Source organism: Jaculus jaculus, chromosome 20 (genome assembly GCF_020740685.1).
Source record: "Jaculus jaculus isolate mJacJac1 chromosome 20, mJacJac1.mat.Y.cur, whole genome shotgun sequence".
Classification (NCBI taxonomy): Eukaryota; Metazoa; Chordata; class Mammalia; order Rodentia; family Dipodidae; genus Jaculus; species Jaculus jaculus.
Window position 1 is genome coordinate 12,832,266 of NC_059121.1, and position 26,482 is coordinate 12,858,747.

The 26,482-nt window shown below is 42.7% G+C and overlaps 1 protein-coding gene across 1 annotated transcript in view; it reads right to left on the reverse strand.

The window, feature by feature from the left end:
* Positions 1–210: 210 nt before the first annotated feature.
* Positions 211–26,482, reverse strand: part of Cwc27 (CWC27 spliceosome associated cyclophilin) — a 213,418-nt gene continuing 187,146 nt past the window's right edge. Inside the window, exon 14 of the mRNA XM_045139107.1 lies at positions 211–778. Within this exon, the coding sequence (XP_044995042.1) occupies positions 616–778 (163 nt within the window). The 3' untranslated portion in view covers positions 211–615. The remainder of the gene's footprint in view (positions 779–26,482) is intronic.

The following is a 26,482-nucleotide window of genomic DNA, read 5'->3' on the forward strand; positions in this document are numbered from 1 at the left end:
GTGACAGGTGTCAGGCTGTGGTGTTGGGTGAGCAAGACACAGCAGAGTGCTGCTGTCCCAGGCACATCCATCAACCCCCGGAGGTGGCCTAGCTGGAGGTGTAAATATTTGCTTGGGGGTTTGTTTACGAGGTGAAGTACAAGACTGTTAGGCTTCACTGGTTTGGCTATCTTTATGTTTACATGCAAAATAAAAGCATCAATAATTATATTACTTTCATGTTTTAAATTTTTTATTTTTTTTTTATTTCAAAGTCAGTGCCAGAGAAGTTTTCTGCAAATATTCTTTCTGTGAGAACTTCTTATAAAAATCTTTTCAGAAAAGCCTTTATATAATTCAGGGAAAAGGGCTTGTACAATCTGCAAATGTTTAACATGTAAACTGGAAGGAAATTGATTTTTTCATACTTATAAAAGTTCAATTAAGAAAAAATTGTATGAATAATGCAAAGCATTTGCTTACATCATTCAAAAATTTAAAAATAAGATAATTGCTTTTCAAACCCAGACAACAGTCTCAAAGCACTTTTCACAGCCTACTGTGAGAGAACAATGGCTGTTCTTGGCCATTTCTTGCACCCATGCAGTAGTGTGTTCTAGCTGTTATTCCTTCATTTTATCGTCTTTCTTTCTTCTCTCTCATCAGCTTTTTGCTCTCCTCTCTTCTCCTTTTATTCACTGGGTTCCGAGGGTCATAGATTTCAAACGTGTCCGAGTCTTGCATGCTCGCATCTTTGACTTTTCTGGTTTTGTCTTCGAACTGTAGCACATGCGACATCCTGGAGAAGAAAGAAGGGGCTCAGTGATTCTGGCACGAAAACCGAGAGCAGAGCTTCCGTGCCCTCACTGGCGTGACAAGCCAGGTGGGTGCCCTCGAGTGACGCTGCTGTTTCACACACGGAAAGTGGCTTCCCAGAAAACACACTGTGTGTGTGTGTGGGGGGGGGGGTGTTAACTTAGCTCAGTGGTACAGGGCTTGCCTAGGAAGCACAAGGGCCTGAGTGTGCGTCTCCATAACAGAAAAGAAGAAAGGGGGAAGAAGAAGGAAGGAAGAAAGGAAGGAAGAAGGAAGGAAGGAGGAAGGAAGGGAAGAAGGAAGGAAGAAGGAAGGAAAAAGAAGAAAGGAAGAAGGAAGGAAGAAGAAGGAAGGAAGGAAGAAGGAAGGAAGAAAGGAAGGAAGAAGGAAGGAAGGAGGAAGGAAGGAGAAGAAGCAGCAGCAGCAGCAGCAGCAGCAGCACTCTTGCAGCTCTCCACCCCCCACAAACCCCAACCTAACCACCACCACCACCACGTACATTGCTCTGAAGAACATTCCTGGCATTTGTTCTGCATTTTAGTGCTGAGCCCCTGTGCTTCTGTCTTCACTGGGGATTTCTCTCCCTGGGGAGGTTACGGGCTCTACCCAGAAGTTTCCCTCAAACCGCACTCAGAACACACAGCTTGCATCCTTTGAAGAGCATACCCACGTAGCCCAAGGGAGCCCAGTTGTAGACTAACATCCCAGACAATAAACCAGACCGACCTGACGGTTTGTTTCGAGAAGTTCAAAGAGTCAAAAGCAAGGACTGCATTAAGAAGTTCCAAGGACAGGATGCAGCTCAGTGGAAGAGCATTGTCTTGCATGCACAAAGTCTTGGATTCAACAACATCACATCAAACAAAAATGATGTGATAATAAAACAGAAGTTTTTAAAAAATAAAAGATGTCCACATGATAGTATGACTGTCCTTTCTGGGAAGGTGCTCAGTTAAAAGGTGTGTGTGTGTGTGTGTGTGTGTGTGTGTGTGTGTGTGTGTGTATGTATATGAAAAGGAAATGAAACTTTTGGCCCAACGCCATGAACTAATTTTCTCCTCTTAGTGTTGACTGCAGCAAATCTAACCACTCTGCTCTCCTACTTGAGCAAATGCTTACTGGTCTTAAGGTATTAACATGTGCGTGAGTGCTAAGTGGGCCTAAGCTAGTGGCCTCAGCAGCGGGGACTGTGCATGACATCAGCTGTGCTCCCACTAGAAGGTGTCAGAAATACACAGGGAAGTCCAAAGTCCAGAGTTGAGGGCAAATGAATGAATTTGGAAACAGAAAAGATCAGTTTTTATATGACCAGAACTACTAAGAATATTCTGCTATTTAAATACTTAAATTTAAATATTCTGCTATATATTTAGTAGGTGTATATCGTATATACATTTTTAAACCATAGCTGACAGGTCTAAACTACTTATAGGACTAATATTTCTATATGTGCTCATTGCACTTTTCAGATGAGCTCAAATGCAACGTTAATTTCTTTTCGCCCAGTAGATATGAACAGATCCACCCAGCCCGTTTTACTTCTCTGCAATAGCACAAATGAGTCACACCGACTTGTGGGGCAAACTCCTATGAATATGCCCCTATTCTGAAAATTTCTAAGTCAAAAAAGATAAATGATGAGATATCAGTGATCCTGCCACTTCCTGTTCATCAGGGCTGGCCAGCTGAAGCGCATGAACCACCAGCAGCCCTTCCGATCCACTGATGAAGGCTCGGGGAGTGCGAGGAACTAATCGTGAGATTCAGATGATCAATAACTTCTTATCGACTAGAGGAGGTAAACCGCATTCCCATCGCTGTACTTGATTATTGCTAATACATTGCTTGCACTGAACTTAACTGATCAGTCCGCGAACATGCCACCTCACACGTAAGAACTGCTGCCTTTTACACCTCCACTGCTGTCGTGACACCTTCATTTGCAAACTCATCACACAGGCATGTGGAGTCCCCAGCATCAGATTTTCTTGTGTTTTCAGTTTCCTATGGGGTTTGTCCAACTGCTACCTTCCGAGAGCATAACACTATCTAACTCCTTCATAAACGCCGTTTTGTAGTCTGCTAACAAGCAAACACAGGAACAAGCTGGACACAGACTGGGTTTATTAGCGACTCACTTCCCCGTGGTCAGTGGCAGCTCACCTTAGTCAGCACAGCTCTACAAGCCGATGCAGGGTGGCACCACGGGTCTACAAGTCGGCCAGTCAGTGGCAGACTCACCCCAGTAAAGTGCTTCTGAAAGCCTTAAGCTGATCAGCCACAGCCTCAAACGTGGGTGCTAACACGCGGGAAGAGGTTAACTGTACGTAACAATTCCTGCCCCTCCCACTTCTGATAGTTGGACCTGCTTTACTTGGAAAGGTCTTGTCGAAAAGCCTGCTCTTCTTTGCTTAGGTAAGACATGGACTATTAGGTGGTGGTCTTTTCTTCCACACTTTTTATACTCGCCAGTGTATAAGAATGATCAGGAAATTCTAGAGGCATCACCACTGCAGGAAAATGAGTTTGAAAGTGCGGCAGGATTTTCCTGTTAGTGCCCTACGTTTGTTCTTTGAGCTTCCCATGCTCAGACCTCAGGCTCCAATGGTACCTAACCAAACGCCAGGACGCCGCTGGAACCATATGCCCGCTAAAGGCATTTCATTCAGTATTTTTAGACTGACATTTAAGTTACCTCACTATCTAGTTAGGTTACTAATACCTTCCAACACACTCATCACTCTTTAAAGATATCATGTGGAATACACATCTCCATCAGAGATCGTCCTTGTTTCATTTCAAGAGTGACGCTGCTAGGCGCCTTTCTTCTCTCTGCTACGAGGTCATCTTTCACCTATGGAATCAGTTGCTCTGGTATGAGAAATGAAATCTAGGCACATGAATAGCACACCAAGTCTACAAGAAGAAACAGATTTTCCTAAATTTGACAAAACAGAAAGCCGTAAATTAAAGAAGCTGTCTGCTCCAACTGTTTGTCTCCTCTGCCCCTGCACGACACAAGCCCAGCACTGTGGTTGATGAGGTAAGAGGACTCTCAGCTTTTCAGAGGTAATACCCTAACCCCAGGACGGCTGGCTACTCCACAATACTACTTAGTCTTTAATAGAAATGAAAGCATGATCAAAATGTTTTGCCCATTTATCTTTCAACATGCTTCAGTCACTTCATTTTAAAAATGGAAAACAAAACAGTTATTAAGATTTTTAGCATAATAAACTCTAGCCTACATGCCACCAAAATCACAGGCTGTGCAAACTGGAAACAGGCCCACACTCGGTCTCGCGTGAGGACACACTGGCTGTGAGCTCTGACTCAGCCCATGCTCCTGCCCACGCCTCAGTCTCCTAGGAGGGTGCAGGGCTGACGGGGACTCTTACCCGGCACAGGAGGGAAGCGCGCCCACACCTCGCGGCGCACTGTGAGGGTCAGGCAGGCTATCTTGCTTTTCAGCGGGGAGGAGCCGGGCCCGTCGGCGCTGTGCGGCACAGTAACTCGGCCCTCTCCGTTTCACGCTAGACCCAGCACTGCGCCAACAGGAGCCACAGATTCTTTGGAAATTCATTATACACTGATCACTTACATGCGAAAATTTTAGAACTTGTTCAGTTGAAGGCAAAGACAAAAATTTAGTCCTACCTGATAAAAAATTTAGCACAGGCTCGGATTCTCAAGTAAGAATAATGTCTTTAGTGTGTTACAGAAAATGGTGGCTTGCTATTTCATAAACAAAAGCAAACAAGTGATTCTTCATTAAACTGATGCCCAGTTTTTAAAAGTTTTCACACACTTGTGAGATGGATTAAGACGCGACGGTGACGTCTGTGGGGACCATGCGAGTGTCTCTCAGCCCAACCCAGAATGTCAATCCCAGCGACCCATTTCTAATTGAAATGCACCTAAACTGCTTATGTTCATGCAAATAGCTCTCTTGTTCATAGGGGATTCCACAGACCACACATTTTCAAGTCATCATAATTTAGGGCGTTCCCCTCCCCAAAGTGAACATTTATTTAGTTGTTTTTGAAACAATTTCACTATGTAGTCCAGGCTAGCCAGGAACCAACAGACTTCTCCCTGACCTCCTTGAGTGTTGGGGTTACAGATGTGAGCCCTGCACCCCATTCTATAAACATTAATTTATAATCTTTATTTGAGGCTGTTGTAGGTGGTTTACTTATTTGACATGTGCACTGTTCCTCCTCAGTTCTTCAAGGTGCCCAGTCTTCCCTTACACACTTCCACAGCACTCCTTCGCTGAGAAATGAATGGTGGCAGCATTAGGCTGAAGCACCTCAGTATGACTCCTAAAGCTTCCAACAATTTGCCGCTTCCTGACTCAGCACTTAGCGATTACTTCTTTACTGACCTGGGGCAGATGGCCGGTTATTGGAGACAGCTTGCTTTGTGCACACTGGCAAGCCCAGGGCTTTGCAAGGCAATTCGTGATCAAAATGAAGCCATCAGGCCTTTGGCTCTGGCCAAGCCTGGTTCTAGCACGATGGTTACCTTGATGCCTGACCTCCTGCTGTGGGCAGGGCCGGCCTTGTCTTTTCATGATAAACTCCCCAACACGTGCAGAAAGTGTTGGGTTCACTGCTCATCACTTACTGCGTTGCTTTGTGCTGCAAGTCTTTGTTTATTCCCTGACCGACTACAGTGGGAGGATGAGCTCTCCCCTCCCGCAGCATGGACTGGAGGCTTTCTACGTGCAGTTCTCGAGAATTCCTGCATCAAATGCAGGTGGCATGTTAAAACCACCTGGGCGTTCTTCAAAACCATCAGTGCCACACTACTACCTCCAACGGTCCTGATCTTATTGTCTTACGATAGGGTCCCAGCATCAACGATGAAAACCTTTTGCCTGGTTATTTTAGAACGCTAAGACTGCAGAACTAAGGACAGAGAATTCAGACTTCTATATTAATTGACTTCATCACTATATATTCTTGTCCCTTCACAGGTGGAAACAATGGGTTTCTCATGACAAACTACTCACATACTTGAAGAAATTCAAGTGGCCATTGGGTCTGCTACTCAAATTGCATAATCTCAAGGGATAATCCACTTTTATAAAAATATGTTTTAAAATATATATATATATATATATATATATATATATATATATATATATACACATATATACACACACACACACACACACACACACACACACACACACATGGAGAGAGAGAGCAAATTGGCACGCTAGGGCCTCAGCCACTGCAACTGAACTCAGCATGCTTGTGCCACGTAGTGGGCATGTGCAACCCTGCACTTGCCTCACCTTTGTGTCTGGCTTCTTACGTGGGATCTGTAGAGTAGAACATGGGTCACTAGGCTTCACAGGCAAGTGCATTAACCGCGAAGCCGTCTCTCCATCCCCCACTTCTATATATGATTTGAGTACAAAGCTATGAGCTATAGACTCACCTGCTGACTCCACAGGCGTCTGAGGGGTGTTTGCGAGAACAATGCTAGCCAATAGTCCTGCAAAGCCAACAGGACCAGGCCCTGCTCTCCCCAAGTGGGCTGTCTGTCTGGAAGAACACACAGACAGCATGATGTGGCAGACACATTTTGGAACTGCCAGCGAAGTGTGCAACAACAATAGAGCGTCCACTGACTGTGCCCATGCAAAGCTTCCCCACGTCACCTGGCAGCATCTATACTAACTGTGGGAACACGGGAAAGAGACCACCATCGCCCCGTGCCCTGCCCTGGGCGCACACACCAGCACTCTGCTACGAGCTACGGCTCAGGCTGACCAGCCCCTTCACAGCAACCTCCTAAGCCTCACGAGGGCGGAGAGACTGATACAGCGGCAGGGAACTGACCAGGTATTTTCTTGGACATCTTTAGAGAGAACAAGCTTTCACCCTATGACGGTGGGTGTGACTCTGAGAATGAGCCAAAAGACGATTCAATGTTAGGTTTAGTAACAGACATACAAAAGTCCTAATACGGTACTGTTCCCGAGGACAAGACCCAAGAAATGAAAATATAAAAGGATAAGAAAGATCATGGGTGTGGCTCCAAGGCTGGCCTTTGAAAGCAGCTCCGAAAGGGAAGTGTTGCAATGTCTTCAGCAGTGTGGGCATATCTTTGGGAAAAAGCTTACTTTAAAAAAAAAGCATTGATTTCCACTATAAATTTTTTCCTTTCATTGCCTTAAATCACCGCTTTCTGGAATCTCAATCTCAGTTTCTCCTTGTTCTTCCCAAAATGAGGATAAGGCTTCACTCAGCTGGAGTCCACGGAATAGAGGTGAGGAGCCAGGGCTTGTCTGCGAAGGCAGGCCCAGGCAGTCCCCACTCAGGCGTCAAGTCGCTAAGCACTGCACTGTGCTTGATGAAAATCTCCAGGTCTTCTCTGCTACATATATGTTTTTAGTTATGCGCTAAATCTAGTCACGAAAACCCTTCAGTCTAAATCCTCGAGTCCACTGTCTACCAAAGGAAAGACATTTCTTATGTGGCTTCTGGTATCTGGTTTCTGCATCCCTCATCAAGTTATATATCAACTTCCTTCATCACATTGTGCATTGCAGACACCCCATTATTTACCATTTCCTGAAGGGCACCCCACCCCACTTACCTCCTTGCTGCCTCTTTACATCTCCCCTTAGCTGAGGTGCCACCTTGCTCTGGCCTGCATTCCCCAGCGGCGCAGAGCCCTCTTCTGTGCCCACAGAGCCCTGCCCAGGGGCATGGTGCAGTGCATCCGCCCTTGCCCTCGGCAGGCTGTGGGCTCTGTGGACCCGAGGCTGTTGGCAAAGAAGCGCTTCTCGGAAGTCCGTTTCTGCTTGGTAGTCTTAATAAATGACTCCGAATGATTTGTCAATTATGCTTATAAATCCCTAGTTTTCTAGACAAGTAACCAAATTCTATAAGAAGAAAGGGCTCTAGTACTCAAAAAGCTGGAGTGAGGTACTTAATACTACTGTTGTGCCCTGACAACATAGCACTTACTTCTCTCAAGAGGGCCAGATAAACTGCTTAAAGATTAACATCTGCCTGTGTTTGCTTAGCTTTGAGGTGTGGGAAGTATGCTTGCTAGTCCTTCAGCGTCATGCCCCTTCCTGGGGTGAAAGACCTTGCCACTCTTTGAGAAGGACACAGAGCACGTAACTTGTCTGCATGCTGTGATGACAACTTCTCATTTCCTCATTATGTTAGGATTCTTTTTTTTTTTTTTAAAGAATTTGGGGAAGCTGACGCTATTTGTTAGGTTTTTTGTTGTTGTTGTTTATTTTTATTTATTTATTTGAGAGAGACAGAGGAGGCACAGAGTGAGTGAGAGAGAGAGAGAGAGAGAGAGAGAGAGAGAGAGAGAGGGAGAGAGGATGACAATGCCAGGGTCTCCAGCCACTGCAAAGGAACTACAGACGTGTGCACCCTTTGTGCACCTGGCTAACGTGGGTCCTGGGGAATCGAGCCTCGAACCGGGGTCCTTAGGCTTCACAGGCAAGCATTTAACCGCTAAGGCATCTCTCCAGCCTATGTTAGGATTCTTAAGAAGCCCAACTAAACAGCTCCTGGTTGCTGTTTAAGTTCCGCATTCTATGGACTACAGATCACAAATTTACGTGATCTGGTTGAAGCTTTTTGGGGAGTGGCTTAAAAAGAGGACTGTACATAAAAAGCAGAAAGTCTTTTTGTTTCTAAGTAAAAATTTCAGAAGACAAAACAATTTTCAACTGTTGCCTACATTCGATTCTTTGAAAGGACTCCACTGTTCTGTCAGAGACCAGCTATAGCATACTTTCATCCAGTCACTCCTCTGAAATGTTCTATATGCCACCTTCTTTCCCAGTCCTTACAAAGCTCATTTTGATGTCCATTTCTTTTTAAATATCTTTTCTAGCCGGATGTGGTGGCGAACGCCTGTAATTCCAGCACTCAGGAGGCAGAGGTAGGAAGACCGTGGTTTGAATCCACCCTGAGACTACACAGTGGATTCCAGGTTAGCCTGAGCTACAGTGAGACCCTACCTCACAAAACAAACAAACAACAAAAAAACCCCCAAATTAAAAACCCTCTTTTCTTATTGCTTTGGCCATCAGACCTGCTCCTATCTTCAGTTTATGTAGAACTGTTTATGAAACCTTTGTGGATGAAGTCAGAGCTGAGTGTGAGCTATAGGCTACTCACTAACTGTGGCTGGAGGACAGGCACATTACTTCTCAGGCCTGTTTCCTCCCTTGTGGAAAAGGGATGATACCAAGGCACTGTGTTTACCTCACACAGTCACAGGCCCAGACCCCAGGCCTTTCCAAATGGCAAGAGCTGCTCCAAACATGTGGCACCATTTCAACTCATACTGTGCTTTGTGTCTTACTTAGGCTGGGAGCCACGCTGAGGGCCTTGAAAACCAGGAATTCATCTTCCCATGGCTCCAAATACAGGTTCACAGGCAAGCACGGTGGTCTCACCCTCACGTCCACATCTAAACCTAAGTTGTTCCCAAATATCCTGTGTCCACATACTATGCTATTTGGAACTGCTTTCTGCGTGTGAATTGATGTGGGTACACATTTCAGTCTGCAACAGTAGGTATATATGTCACCTGCAAACCGTGTTTCCAAGATTCATCATTTTTATTTTTATTTTTTTATGTTCTTTATCATATACATATTACTTACCTGATCCCAACTAAGCACTGATTCTTATGTGTATATTTCTAAATATGTTATTCATATACTAGATCATAAGATATTCTAAGAATTTTATAGAGTCAAGTATTATACATATTATTTTATTTTTGTTATGTTTATAGCATAAGTTAAATGTCTTTCCTGTGTGTGTGTTTTTGCAAAGTCAGATAATGCTGAACAAATAAAAATTACCAGTAGTGCAAAGCCACACCACTTGTTCACTTCTTTTCTGTACGTTTACCTACATATGCATGCACATCATAGGTGTGTGTGATTAAACTTCATGTTTTATAATTTACTTTAATAATAATAATGTAATAACTGCACATTCTGTTATGTGATCTTATAATTTATAATTCCTTATTACATGATTTTAAGACTTGTTCAAATCTAGGCCTTTATAATTAGTGATAGGACTCATATCCATGAGACTACAGATGTGGGTTGTCTTACCAGAAAGGCAGTCAGCTATTAAGCTGAATCAGAAGCCCAGTTCAGCCTTGAACATTTGAAGCCAAACACATGAGACACTGTTGTAGACACCTGTGCCTGAAGAAAAATGAAGCCCCAAAGTAGTTTCTGGAGACATGAAAACTATGCTAACAACAATTTGGTACTTGTTACATTGATTTTGTTAGAAAGGCATTATAACTGACAGAATCACACTTTTAGATTCATAAGCAGTAAGCTGATTATGACTAGCACGTGAAGAATAACGACATTGTTAACCACAGGGACCACAGCTAGTTCCCATCCACGATGCACAGTTCACGTTAGCTATCATTTAAAATATGAATAGCTATTTTGGTGAAATATTTTGACATTTTCTTGTGCTATAATATTTTAAAAAATAATTGAATGTTTTCATTTCTGTATTTTAACTATTAAAATGTACTTTTTTAGGCAAAAGTTTTAAGGAACTTTAACTTTAGGGCTTTTCTCTACTACTGATTACAAATAACTTATTGTTCTCTTTTCATATATATTCAAGGCTTCTTTAGGAATAAAGAAATATGGAAAAGGAGGTGTCAATCCTTTTCTTTCATGAAATACCTATCAGAGATTATGAAAAGACAGGGACAGATGCATGAAACACGACCAAGTCTTGCGATCCAACAGGCAACAGAGGAAGTGGGGAGAGGAGCTCGCTGGCACTGCCATGCCCAGCAGAGCAGGTGGGCAGGGAGGAGAGGACTGATGCCAGAGAAAAGTCAAGGAGAAAGCAACAGAAATGAACGACAGAAAAGGACACTTCAAGGAAGTAGGAAAAATGCAGACAGAAATGTTAGCACAAACAAAAGTAGGAAGGGGTTTGAAACTGACAATAGGAGAAAAATAGGAACAGAACTTGAAAATACTTGGGCAAACAAAAATAAGTCCAGGAAAAGAGCAAACACGAAAATAGGCACTGATGTGGAAAAGACAATGTACTGTCATTTACTATTTACCAATAACATGGAAAAATCTCCTTTGTTCTGAATTTTAAAGGAATACTGCCAACCTTGTCAGGGGTTTTGAAAAGTCAGCATTGAAAAAATATCTTTTGTTTTCCTTAGTTACAAAATCCATAATAGGACTGGAGAGATGGCTTAGTGGGCGAGGTACTTACTTGCCTGAGAAGCCTGAGGACCAAGGTTTGATTCCCCAGTACCCACATAAGTCACATGCATGCGTCTGGAGTGGCTGAAAGCCCTGGTGTGCCCATTCTCTTTTCTCTATCTGACTCTCTCTCTCTCTAATAAGTAAATAAGTATTTTTAAAAATCCATAATATTTGTAACTCTTGAGGATTGTTGAACTAGATGTGAATGATGCATTTTTCAAAATATCTCTAGCAACAGGGTAATGCATTATTTTGCCCATCTAACATGTTTACTACTGAGCAGGACATAGGTGGAAAGATTTAAGAGGATTTCCAGAATAAATGTGCAGTTAGTGTTCGTGTACCTGCCCTGGCGCTTAACCACTGCTCAGCCAGGAACATGTCATCTACGGCCAGAGGCCCGAGAGCAGCACGTAGGGAAGATGGAACCCCCAGCCCAGAAGTCCTCGGAAGCAGCTAGGGCTGGCTGGTCAACTTGCTCACGTCACGTCAGACTGGTGAGCCAAGCAAGCATCTGTCGTAAGATAGAAACTTTTGGGGCAAACTATATGGAAGCACAGAGTTAATGCAGAAGGACTTTCTGCATCCAGAAGACAAAAGCAGAACAAGAGGTGACTTCAGGGATGGGCCAGAGATCTTAGGATTAAAATAATGACCATTCCATGGTCAGCAGCTCCGAGGAAGACCCACACTGGCTTTTTGCAGGATTATTTCTGGCTCTGTGCAAATGAACACGACCCTGGAACCCAGTTTGCAATCACACACCTTGCTTCATGTCGTCCCAGCCTCAGAGCCCGCCGGGAGGGGGCAGGGAATCCTGAGGCGCGCTGGGCAGAGCCGGCTCGAACTGGAGGCCTTGGGCTACCTGCTCCCGTGCTGCTCCTCATTTCCACACCTCCAGGCCTGGCCTAATGGCAGACACTGCTTCATGGGTGAGGCATCACTCTCTCACACAAAGCCAACCCCAAGTGGGACTTACTTCAGAATATTAAGAATCTTACTAGAAACTACACTAAATGTAACCACTGTGAATATAGGTTGAATAACAAAAGGTCAAAAAACAATTAAATACTATAGCAAATTATTCATTCCAGTCATGATTTTGATGATCTGACAGTGGTTAGTTCTAAAAACAAAAACAAAAACAAAAAGAACTATTAGCGAGAATGACACATTTGCAAAGCACTGATTGTTCTAGACACCCTGCCAAGCACCTTAAAATAAGCATCTAATTTAATTCACAAATAGACCTACCCCCAAAGTGCTATTCTTACCCTCAGCCCACATTTGGAGAAGCAGGGAGAGAAAGGTCACGTAATTTTCCCAAGAACATGCAGCCAGTAAGTTTCCATGCTGGATTCAAGTTCAGGTGTGACGCTAAAATCTCCCATGCTGATAACCACTCCACTATTTATAGTCCTATAAAATTACAGGCAAATGTGGCAGGAACTTCTTGCTGAAATGAAACAAGCTTTTAAATAACTTTCTGAGCTTTAACCCTTCAAGTAATACAAATAACACTCGGGAAATGAAATTTATCATCTTCCAAGATTTAAGAGGCTAGACAAATTTTGATTTTAAGAGTTACTAAAAAAGTCTTGATGTCAATTTTTCAGCTTATTGCTATAGTTTAAAATAATGACAACATGGTTGTCATCAGAAAGCATGAAAAATAAAGAGGCTCACTCAGAGAAATTGTTCCCTGGGTGGGAGAACCTTTGATGACAATTCGAAGCAGCACACTGAAAACTGATGCATTAAGCTTCACTGTGTAAGACAGCAATGCTTTGCTTTTACAGCCAGCTGTGGTCTCCTGCCATCCCTGTTTCTGTGCCTCAGGTGCCTCCCATATTATATGGACATTGTAACAATATCTAGTTGCAGTCAAAAGAGATGTGTGAGTTATAATGTTTAATATGCCATACATACATACATACATATATATATATATATATATATATATATATATATATATATATATATATATATATATGTATGTATGTATATATGGAGGGGGGGGGCGGGGGGGAGACAGTCTCAGGCAGTACAGGCTGGCCTACCTCTTGAATGCTGTGATTACAGACATGTGCCAGCATGCTCTGGTAAAGCTCCCCCCACAGTTTTCCTCTTCCTTCCCTCCCTTCCTCCCTTCTTTCCAGACAGAGTCTCATAGTGTCATCCAGGCTGGCCTCAAACTCAAGGCAATCCTCCTGCTTCACCCTCCTTAGTGCTGGCATTATAGATATGTGCCACCATGCCAGGCACAAGTTAGCTTTTTACTTAATTTTTATTTTCATTAAAAACAAAACAAAACAGCTCAATACTTGGGAGGTAGAGGCAGGTGTGTTAGGAGTTCAAGACCAGCTTCTGCTACATAACAAGTTCAAGGCCAACCTGTGCTACATAAGACTGTCTCAATAACAACAACAAAACCAATGACCAAATAAACAAATGAACCCAAAATAAAACAGCACAAGTGCAACAGTTTAATATTATGGTCAAATAAGTTATCTAAAAACCAAAAACCTTACTGTCTTATTTGATTTGATTCTGCATTAACACCAGAGAGAAGAGATTATTGCTAGTTCAAAATGTCAGAAAGGCTAACAGCGTCTTAGGTACAGCATTTTATGGTCTGCATTGATACATGACTACCCTAGATGTCTCTGGGGATTCACATCAGGTAAAGTCGAATACACTGAGATGGTATTACTTGGAGACTGTTAATCCTTAACATTTTTGATCAGTGTACTAGGAAGATGGAAAACATCTGATTAAATGTCTCATAAACATACTTGGATAACTATATCAGCAAGTGGAAATGGAAATGCTAGATTTCATTCTGTTTTTACTCCTTATTCTAGTTATTTTCCATATACGATCTTTTCCATTTCTTTGAAGGGTTTGCCCGAAGACTAATTATTTTGTTCTTGGCACCAGGGATGCAGTTCAGGTAGTGGCCACCTGTTAAATAATGGGCTCTTCTAACTGATTCCATGGTCTATTGTCTAAGCCTTGTCCAGGTGTGGATAACTAAAAGAAAGTAAGAACACAGCACGTTATCCACCCAAGCTTTGAAAGTAAAATATAAATGCAGAGCAATAAGGGTCCAATTTGCCTTGCCAAGCATTAAACAGTACTATGCTGCTATAATGATTAAACAGTGGGGTGCTGGCAGAGGAACAGACAAGAAACCCCACTGTAAAATGATTAAATTGATTTAAAAATATATAACACTTCACATTATGATAAAACTCACATTTAATATCAGTGGAGGGAATAGGATTATTCAGTTTTGGTGGTATGAAGTTTAGAGAAAAAATTATACTGCTGCCCTAACATAGCAAATCAATTCCAGGTGGACTTTTGATATCAATTAAAGATAACAATAAAACCATACAACACAGGAGTTAGAGATGAATGTATGTATGTATGTATGTATGTATGTATGTATGTGTCTGTCTGTCTGTCTGTCTGTCTATCTATCTATCTATCTATCTATCTATCTATCTATCTATCTATCTATCTATCTACCCACCCACCCACCCACCCACCCATCCATCCATCCATCCATCCATCCATCCATCCTTGGGATTAAGAAGTTCTTGAGAATAACACTGGGCAGAAACATGCAGGAGAAGAATGGTCAATGTGGAATTGCAAATAGTTCAAACTCCATGACCCAAACTAACCAAAAACATCCATAAACAAATCATAAGGCAGTAACAAATAAGTAAAACATATTTTAAACAAAAATGATATCCTTAGCAACTTTTGTGTATCTATAACAAATATATAAACATAAAAGACAAGATAATAAAAAACTACTACCACAAAACGAAATACAAATGGCCAGCCAATATTCTGAAAAGGCTCAACTTTACCACTAAACCAGGAAGTACAAATTAATACAAGGCAGGCAGAGATGAATAAATACGTATGTATATGCATCTATGTAATCTATAATACAACGCATACTTACTTACATGATCATTAAGGTGGGAGAAACCAAAACCTTCCTATAATGCTGGTACAAGTATACAAGTATCTATGCTGGTATAAAATTCAACATTCTAGAGCACAACCTAGCCATTGAAGGACACAAAGTGGCGCACATCACAAAGTGACGGCTGGGCACTAGCTGCAGAGGCACTGGGCAGGACTTCCTGGGGGAGTGCATGCATTATGTTTTGGGCTGGGTGGGACTTCCTGGGGGGGGTGCATGCGTTATGTTTTGGGCTGGGTGGGACTTCCTGGGGGGTGAGCATGCTTTATGCTTAGGCTTTAGTTTAAATGGGGTACACACTGTTGACATGCCTCCAAGTGCAGGAATAACAACTGTATCTTCTTATTTGTAAATTAAATTCCAATTAAAATGATTTCTTTTCCCATGGGAAATACCTATTTGATTTAGCAGTGTCACTTTTGTTTTAGCCCAAGGAAATAACAATGAACTCACAAAATATTGAACTACTATGTTATTCCTTCATAAAAGGCATATAGTTTAAAAATGAGATGACTTTTTCCCAAAAAGACACACATTATATCTTCATGATAGAATATTATACAATTATCAAATGAGATGTAAAAGAATATTTGATGATGCAAAAAACAGTGGTAATACACTGAAAAGAGAGAACAGAAGAAAACAAGTATGGCATGATTCCATTCCTGGAAAAAGCATCAGAGGTCTCAGTGGACAGACAAAATCACTAATGATGAGTACTATGGGACAGGATATTATTAGTAAATTTTTTCATTTTTTACCCTTTTAAAATGTATTATATATTAATCATGTATTACAAATACAAATTAGGCTATATGATGAAAATTTGGAGGATAATTTGTATTACTGTCATTTTAACTATTAGAGAAAAATGATACATTACTTAACGACCCTGGTTCAATTCCCTAGGATACATGTATAGCCAGATGCACAAAGTAGCGCACGCATCTGGAGTTCATTTGCAGAGGCTCTAGCACACCCATGACATACTCGAGCCCTGGAACATCCATTCTCTTGTCTCTTTATCTCTCTCTGCTTGCAAATAAATAAATAAAATATTTTTAAAAAGAAGTACAGACAACTACGTAGACAATGGCATCTTCTTTCACTACTTTTCACCTAGAATTAACTTGTAGCTACCATTTAATTTTCAGATATGGTTAGGTCTGATAATTTCTTCATTGCTTGCATGCCTCTCTCTTTCCCTCTCCTCTTCCCTTCTTTTTTCCCTCTCCTTACTTCCCTTTTGTGGTACAGAGTATCCGTAAGGCCTTATGACTGCTAGGTAAGTGCTCTACACCTGAGCCATATTCCAGCCTGGGAATACTGCCTCTGCTCTGGCTACATTCCTGTTTATTAACAACCATGGTGAAGAAACATTTTTACTATGTAATACCAACCCAAGACCTCAGTTCCTTAAGAGCTTTGCTTCTAATAGAAGGAAATGATTTATATGTACCATTTTTTTTTTTTCTGTTCCAAGTTGCTCCTGTCAGCTTAAAAAAAGAAAGGATTCTGGAGAGAGTCTACAATCATGACTATATATATATTCCCAACATAGAAAAGGTCACCTCTTCCACTCCCGTCCTCTTTCTCGGAGTGCTAAATTTATATTAGCTAAGCTCTGCCAGCCTCAGCACTTTATAATCTGGATTCAGCTAAAAAATGTCTTTTGGTAAAACAGACTACACTTTTCTCCTTTTATCAGCATATTGGTTATAAAACCGAAGTATCAGGCACCAGTAGCAAGTTTAATGAACAGGCCTACCTTTCCTCTGTGTTAAGGGTAACATGACTGAAGGAAATTAACATTTGTCTTTCTTTCCCAACATTATTTTTCTTTGAGAAGATCAGGTTAAGAAGACTATCAGTCATGTTTTGCAATTTAAGCTTTGGTTTTTTTCTTTAAAGTTTTTATTTATTTATTTATTGGAGAGTGACAGAGAGAAAGGGGAGGGGAGAGAGAGAGAGAGGGAGGGAGGGAGGGAGGGAGAGGGAGAGAATGGGCGTGCCAGGGCCTGCAGCCACTGCAAATGAACTCCAGACGCATGCACCCCCTTGTGCATCTGGCTAATGTGGGTCCTGGGGAATTGAGCCTTGAACTGGAGTCCTGAGGTTTCACAGGCAAGTGCTTAACCGCTAAGCCATCTCTCCAGCCCTGTTTTGCAATTTAAATGAGAATCTTTCAAGGGTGCTGCCTGAGTGGTATGTCAAGCCCAGCAATGTTATTCCAGCCACCATGAGCTCCCCCTTTGTGTGCCCTATTTCTAGAACTCACCTAGTAGTTAGGCACGATGGGAAGTGCTTTATAGGAGTCAGCTCTCTTGGTCCTAAAAGCTCTGTGGTAGGCATTGCTATCCTCACTTCACAGGGAAAGGAATGGAGGTACACATGTCAGGTTTCTTACTCAATTGTCCAAGCAGAGATCTGAGGGTAGGAGCCTGATCAGACAGCCACTGTAGATTTATGCCATAATTTTACATGTTGGATGACAGACTAGGTTTTGGTCTCAGAAGTCTAGTGTAAGAAGACAATGACTATTATATTTATTTATTTGAAGAGGGAGGGAGGGAGAAAGAGACAGAGAGAGTGTGTGTGAGAGAGAAAGGTGAAGATGTGGGGGGTAAGAGTGGGCATATCAGGACCTTCTGCCTCAGCAAAGGAACTCCAGATGCCATTGTCACTTTGTGCATCTGGCTCTATGTGGGTTCTGAGGAATTACACCCCACCCTGCAGGCTTTGTAAGTATCTTTCACTACTGAGCCATCTCTCCAGTCCCCAAATTGTGACTTTAAAAAAGTATTTTATTTTTATTTATTTATTTGAGAGAGACAGAGAAAGATGGAGAGGGAGAGAAGGAGGGAGGGAGGGAGGGAGGGAGGGAGGGAGGGAGGGAGGGAGAGAGAGAGAGAGAGAGAGAGAGAATATGGGTGCACCAGGGCTTCCAGCAACTGCAAACAAACTCCAGATACGTGCGCTCCCTTGTGCACCTGGCTAACGTGGGTCCTGGGGAATCAAGCTTCAAACCAGGGTACTTAGGCTTCACAGGCAATTGCTTAACTGCTAAGCCATCTCTCCAGCCCTTCAAATTGTGACTTTTAAAGGGAACCTCCATGACAGTTCATTTCTTTACAAGAATGTGCAAAGCATTCCATAGATGAGATCTACATGCTTCACCCACTGCAGAGCTGGGCACTGCTGCTGAGAACAAAGGCCTCTGAAGTCAGGCTTGCTTTCTCGTCCTACTTATCACCATTCTGTGGTGCAGTAACTGTTGGTAGCAGCTTGTGCTATGGAAGCAGCTTCAGCTCTTAATGTCACAGACAGCCCACCTCTTCTTACCACGGCATCTTGGGTAAGCAGTCCAATTTCTTTGAACTTCAGTCCATTTATGGATCAGGGATACTAGTAATTATCTGATGGGGCTGTGAAGAAATCTACCACAGTGAACCCCTAACTGATGAACCCAATGAGGCTCCTGTGATGGTTAAAGGAGATGAAATGGGATAAAGGCTCCAGCAAAGTGCCTGAAATATCTGTTTCAAGGATGAACCGGTGGGTCCAGAGCCACCTTCATCCTCTCCTAGCAGTGCAGAGTTAGGATGAAAGAGTGTGACAAGGAGGCACATTTGATTTGATATTAGGAATAAGTGATTTCAACTGTGTTACTTTGTATAATGTTACTAATTAATCTGGATATCTGATAATTGGCTAAACTATACTTAATAAGTACACAAAAGGAAATGAAGAAATTCTACATTAAAGTCATTCTTCTAAAAAGCCTGTAAAAATGCACATACAACTTGGGGCAGAGGACATTCCTCATTTTAAACGTCTATTTACCTTCCACAGGCTTCCATGAAGTGTACTGGGAAGACTCAAAGTTGAGTTACATCAATCATAGTAATTTTCAGACCTCTATGAGGTCAAACAAATGCCTAACACTAAAGAGTCATCATAGATACTACCTAAGATCCACAGGTTCCAGCCTCTGGCAAGTTACGATCCACTACATTCACTGACCACTGTACCTAAAGTCTTCTGTTAGGTAATCAAGTTACACAGGGAGAGTTATGTCACATCAGGGTCATTAACAATCCTAACATGAAAGCAAAGTTCCTTGTAACTGACTGTGAAAACATAGTGTTATTTCTGTTTCTTTCCAATGTCTCTCCTAAGCAGAAACCCTTTCCTCACAGTGACATTTTCCTCTCACTTGAGATATTAGGCTTTAAATCAAGGAGGATGGGTATGATGTCCAAGTTCATTGCACATTCCTTACTTCATGTTATTTACACTGGGAACTTTCAAGTGAAATAAAGATAGCTTTCACAATGTGAACACTTAATTAATCTGACCCATTTGAATAAACTGAACCCAAAAGTACTATGCATCAGTTTGGCCACTGAGAGACCTTGGCTTTACTAGGTTCATATTCACACAACGCGGCCTGCTACATGCCTTCCGTGTTTCAAAGTACATTTCGGGGGTCAAAAGCATATTATCTAGAGGTTATTTTTTAAATTCAAGAGTTCTTAATTGATAAACTAGGATAAATGTATCACAACAGCAGCTTAATGAGTACAAGAAGCTTATTATCTGAATATAAGAAAACTGTACAAGTCACCCACATGCTGGAAATTAAAGAACTTCTGAATTAAGAATCTAAACAAACAGGGACTCTGGAGTTCTAATAAAAGCTAAATAAAGCACTATTACAGTTAACTACTGAAAGAATTACTCCCCAAAAGCTGATAAATGAGTATTTGTCTTGCAGGCAATCACTCAAATAAAATTCTAATCTTAAGGGTTTCCTAGTCTTGGCAAGGACAAGGAGGAGTAATTCATAACTAGTGAGTACGAGATACAGCAACTTCTTTGGAGATTATTTAGAAACAAGCTTTAACAGGAAAATACACTCTCCTTTCGACTCCATGAACGATCAGTAGATTTTCGGATTAACTGAGCCAAATTTGTTATTCATGTGGCTTACAGCTTCAGGCATTAGCCTATTATTGCATCTTTTAGCTGGGAACCTCTGCACTGCTCCCCAGCCCACAGGCACTCAAATCCTCTAGAGATTCCTGTCAACTGCAAGCATGTCTTATGATCTTCAGGCTGCCCTTGCCTCACACTTTAACTTTCTTGGTCCTTCATATGGGAAAAGGATTTGCCCCTCAGTTCTCTGGTGTCTCTGGCAAACACTACTCGTATAAACACAACCTCAGGGAAGGCTATTAAGACATTTGGGCCATGGGCTGGAGAGATGGCTCGGGTTCAAGGCACTTGCTTACAAAGCCCGGTGGCCTAGGTATGATTCCCCAGTACCCATGTCAGGCCAGATGCACAAAGCAGCACATACATCTAGAGTTCATTCCCAGTGGCAAGAGGTCCTGGAGTGCCCATACTCTCTCAAATAAGTAAACAAAAATATTAAGGAAAAAAATAAGAGAGAGAGTTTGGTCAAATGTCACATCACCAGTGCATCTATCAAGTTCCTTGTCTCCTGTCGTCTCGTGTGCACAGCGTGGGGACCATCGTTGGTGATGTGAGGGGCCCTTCAGGGGCTGCTCTTCCATATGGGAGGTTGGCCAGGCACAGTCCTTTTCACCAAGGAACACAGTATTTTCACAACAAACAATTCAGAGCCAACTATTAAGATAAAACAATTCAAGGAAAAATACTTATGCTAAGAATTCAGTACCATCTGAATTTTTCTTAAAAAGGGTAGCAAGCAAGATCTAACAGGAGATAGATGCCCTGTGAGGTTAAACAACTCTGCACAATTTACTCACTTGTCATGCACATACCTTAAAAGAACAGAGCAGGGCTGGAGAGATGGCTTAGCGGTTCAGCGCTTGCCTGTGAAGCCTAAGGACCCCGGTTCGAGGCTCGATTCCCCAGGACCCACGTTAGCCAGATGCACAAGGGGGCGCATGCATCTGGAGTTCGTTTGCAGAGGCTGGAAGCCCTGGTGCACCCATTCTCTCTCTCTCCCTCTATCTGTCTTTCTCTCTGTGTCTGTTGCTCTCAAATAAATAAAAATATTAAAAAAAAAAAAAAAAAGAACAGAGCAAACCTGAGACCTCCAAGGAGGCACATAGCAGCTACTCCCAGAGGCACAAAGGGTGGGCTCTCATTGCCCCTTCCTGCTACAGGCTGGCCTTGAACATGGCCATGCAGAAAGTACAAGGCAGAGGAGCGTACGTGCTGCTCCCCCTGTCTGGCTGGAGCACAGAGAAGGGGAGACCCAGGATGCCAGAAGAGGTGGTACTGTAAAGAAGTAATGAGATCCCATAAAGTCAGTGCTGGTGGGAAGCGGATTCTAAACTGCGTACCACAGACTTTAACAAAGAGGAACCTACAGCCAGGCCATAGACTGCATGATGCACAGAACAACGCAGGCGCACTGGAAGCAAGACTGACATTGCAATTGAGCCCTCCAGGAGGCTGGCTAGAACTTGTGGACTCTACCCAAACAGGCTGTCTGCTACAATACTCATCACAAGAGCTATAAAAGACCCTGAAACTTAAAATATTAAAAATATCTAGCATACAATGAGTACTTTCTTTGCGTATAAAGGACTAAGAAAATCCCAATCTGCTGGGCATGCCTTTAATCCCAGCTCTTGGGAGGCAGAGTTAGGAGGATCACAGTGAATTTGAGGCCACCCTAAGACTACATAGTGAATTCCAGGTGAGCCTGGGTTACCATGAGACCCTATCTTGCAAAAGCAAGAAAAAAAAAAAATCCCAATCTATATGAAAAAACATTGTCCAGACATTTTAATAAGGAAATGACAGAGAGTGGAATTATCAGATAAGACTTTAAAACAGTACTAGTAAAAGTGCTCCAGGCAAGAGAGCTTCAACATAAAAAAGATACAAACACTCTTGCCTTTTCAAGGGCAGGAGCTCTTCACCCTCTCTCTTTTCTTCTCTTAATCTAATAAAGTCTCTCTAAACTTAATAAAAAAAACAGTTACAAATAGATACTTTAGAACTGGAAAATACAATAATCAAAATTGAAAACCTGTTGGAAGGGTCCAGTATTATAATAAAGATAACAGAGAAAAAAGTCAGTGATCCCGAAGACAGATCATTAGAGAGTACCCATTTGGAACTGAAAGAAAAATGACTGAAAAAAGCCGGGTATGGTGGTGCACACTTTTAATCCCAGCACTTGGGACGGCAGAGGTAGGAGGTTGCCCGTTAGTTGGAGGCCAGCCTGAGACTACAGAGTGAATTCCAGGTCAGCGTGGGCCAGAGTGAGACACTACTTTGATAGATAGATAGTTAGACAGACAGACAGACAGACAGATACATACATACATACATACATACACAGAGAGAGAGAGAGAGAGAGAGAGAGAGAGAGAGAGAGAGAGAGAGAGGGAGGGAGGAAGGGAGGGGCACACACACACAACTGAAAGAAATTAACAGAGCCTAGGAAGAAATAGAGGAAAATACCAGTGGTTTAAAACTCAACACTGAAAAGTCAACAAGGTAAATATATCCATTCTCAGATAGATCAACAAAGAAATTTAAATAAAGTCATAGAATTTGTTTTTTGGTAGATAAGAGAAACAGGATTCTGAAAATTTCATGAAAAGGCAAAAAGACCAGAATAGCCATCAAAATTTAGGGGGGAACAAGAAGGAAAGGATAAACTTTCAGGAATCATTCACCTTATTTTAAGTTACTATAAACGTGGTAATTGTATTAGTGAAAGGATAAACATAATGATGGAATAGAACAGACAGCCCAGGAAAAGACCTATGTAAACGTGGCGAGGCAATCTTTATCAAGGTTGCAGAACTAGTTCAATGGAGAAAAGAGTCTTAACTGTTCTGGGGCAACCGGACACCAGCCCAGTGAAGAAAGCAGAGTGGCCCACGCCTCACTCTTCATCCCATCTCATGTTTAAAATGGAGAATGGGCCTAAATGTAAAATGTCAAACAGTAACAACATTTAAAAGAAAATTTAAGAGAAAAAAAAATCTATGTGACTTTAGGCTAGGCAGAGTTCTTAAAAATGATATGAAAAGCATAATCCATAGAAGAAAAGAAACAATCGGTAATTTAGACTTTGTAAGAAAATCCCAGACCTGATCTGGATTATCTAAAGAACCTCAAAACCCAGCAGTAAGAAGACAACGCAAGTAAAGCAGGGAGAAAGGCTTCAAGAGAAACTCCATTAAAAAGGCAATAGAGAATGCATAAGCTCAGAGCAGACTAAAAATAACTACTGGATTATTCTACAACCAGTGAAGCTGGTGAAAGATAACAAAGCAAACAGTAAGTGCATCTTCTTTGTAGGCACTTTTGTGCCTGCTGCACTGCAACCCAGTTCCTGCCCACCTGAGGCTACAAGGTGCCACAGAGGCAGAGGCCCCTTTTTCCTCGGGACAGATCTTTATGAAGTACACAAAAAGTACTTGAAGCCTGCTACATGCCAGGATCTAGATAAGGTCACAAATGACTGCATTATAACATTAGATAAGATCACAAATTAACTTTCCTCACCTCATTTACATACCTCATAACTGAGTTAAGCAAACCAATTAAGGGACATGAAGCAATTAATCCTTAATACATTCTTAGTGTGATAATCTATTTTGAGAGTTTAGGCACAAATATAAGTAATATGAAAAAGACAAAAACTATAAGTTCGGCATAGTATTTTCAATATACTAATCCCCCAAACAAGGAGAACAGTCCCTGTGAGGGTGTCACAAGAAGGAATCTTTTTTTTTTTTTTAATATTTATTTTTATTTATTTGACAGAGAAAGGAGGAGAGAGAATAGGCACACCAGGGCCTCCGGCCACTACAAATGAACTACAGGCGCGTGTGCCCCCTTGTGCATCTGGCTAAAGTGAGTCCTGGGGAATCAAACCTGGGTCCTTTGGCTTTGCAGGCAAATGCCTTAGCCACTAGGCCATTCCTCCAGCCCAAGAAGGAATCTTAATAGATACACTAAGATGTTGTCTGTAAGGGGCTACATAAGGGGGATGTATTCAAAGAAAACAGACTGGAGGAGTCCTCGCGGGCAGGAATGGTGCAGTGTGACTAGAGGACAGCGCACACTTGGGAGAAGGCCGGCGCTGGCCAGGGCCATGAAGAAGGCAGCCGCAGTGAAGGGCGAGGCAGACATCCACGCAGACGGGACCGCACAAAGGCCCAGGAAGGAAACTGCCATCTGTCTGCGCAGACACAGGTTCTCCAGCATGACCTCAGCAGGGAAGATGTGTGCTGAGAAAACAACTGCGAGCCTGAGGTGGATGGCACGATGCAGTGGGAAAGGGACTGAACGGACCCTGAAGGAGAACCAGGCAGGGTTTCTGGCGCGGCCTGGGGTGGCCCTGCTAGTTAGTGAAGCGAGAAGGGTCAGCTCGGCCCCTCGAGGACTGCATGGCGAGGAGACAGAAGAGTGGCTATGGTCAGGCAAGGAATCATACTGGCTTCAAATGAGACAGTAGCAGTGTAGATGACAAAAAATGGCTGAACTTGGGCAAAAACATAAGGCTATTAGGTGATAAACATGACGTGGGAAAGTGATAGAGGAAGTAAAGATGGCCTGTAGGTGTTTAGTCCCAATGACCAGATTGCACATGGTATGTTTACGCAAAATAGAGCACGTACACGGAGACGTGAGGGACGATGAAATGGGATACGCACGCGTTGTATTTACCAGACATCCACGTAGGGTCCTCAGGAAGCCGGGACTTGGCTGTGCGGCTTAGCAAATACTCTGCACTGGAGGCCGAGGTTTGGCAGGGAGCTGCTGTCAGCGCGGAGAGCTAAGTGAACAAGCCCTCCAGGGAGAGTGCGGTGAGTGAGTCACTGAAACATGCGTCACGCTAGGAAACGAGCCCAGCTTGAAGGAGCGGGTCAAGAAGACCACTCAACGATGGGTGCTGGGGAGGCGTGGCTGAGGAGGAGGGAAGCCAAGCGGGGAGAAAGAAGACCGACGAGGAGGGCTTACCTCTCAATACGAACACTCTCAGAACGGAAATTGAATCGTCTGCTCTGAGACGCCGCCTGTGGATTCTGGATGAAAATGCGGGCAGTCAATGGACAAGTCTCAGCCGTGAAGGCAGCTGGAGAAGACAATTCTGTACTATGTTTTCTGAAGGAGGCAGGTAAGTGGCAGAGTTTGGTGGACTTTTTTTTTTTAGTGTTTAATTTTTTTATCTGTTTACTTGAGAGAGAGAGAGAGAGAGAGAGAGAGAGGAAGAGGGAGAGAGAGAGAAAAGCAGACTAAGAGAAAGAGAATGGGCACACCAGGGTCTCCAGCCTCTGCAAACAAACTCCAGATGCATGTGCCACGTTGTGCATGTGGCTAACGTGGGTCCTGGGGAATCGAACCTGGGTCCTGTGGCTTTGCACGCAAGTGTCTTAACCACTAAGCCATCTCTCCAGCCTGGTCTTGGTTTTGATGGGAGGGGAGACACCAAGGAGTAGACAAAGAGAAGGCAGCCACTCATTGCAGGAAGATCCCAGGAGAGGGAAGAATGGATGCCACGGTACAGGACAAGCGTCGTGCTGGCTGCAAGAGCTGACAAGAAGGATCTGTCGAGCCCCTGAAAACTCTGAAGATTAATAGGGGGATTAAACAAAGTATTTAGATAGCAGATGCATCTAGTAGCTTTCAGGCATCCCAGAAATAAACAGCTAGGAAATATTTTAGAAAAAAAAAATCAAAAACCAGTGCCAGGTATTAAGAACTGATGAAGATGCATAAAACTTTAAGAAAATTATGGCACCTTTCTTTAAAATCTTAAGAATATATAGTTGATGCATTTATACTTTTGGCAAAGGCCTTTAATAAGACCTAAAGACCCCCAAATTATGAAAAGATTGACAAATCTAAATAAAAATTCAAACTTTTTGCGTGCCAGTTCTAAATCTGGAAGACAAGCCATTGCTTGGAACAAGATAGTTGACAATAACTACAGTATCTAGAATATATACGAAACTACAGATCACTAAGAAACAAACCTTGAAGTACTCAAAGTCAGAGCCTATGGAGGGAGAAAAAGGTAGATTTAAGTAATATTGCATAAGTGAAAAAGGAATAAAAAGCAAACAAAACCAGGGTCAAATAGCGTGCCACAAGTAGCTTCAGATGTTAAGGCCAGTGGGGGCTGGTAAGGCAATAGAAAAGCTTCTGCCGTTCCAGGCCTGTGCCCGTGCCAGTGCCGTGGGCACATTTCGTTCACAAAGTGCTGTGGTGGTACCACTTGTGAATACAGATCACAAAATGAGACCCGGGGAAAACAGCTCCCCAGGACCCAGGGATCTGGCCACACTTCTGACAACGAAGGAACGAAATGACCACACCACTAGAGGGGCTCTCGTCTGGCCATCCCCAGGGAAGCAGGGGTCACTGTCTCTGCCAGG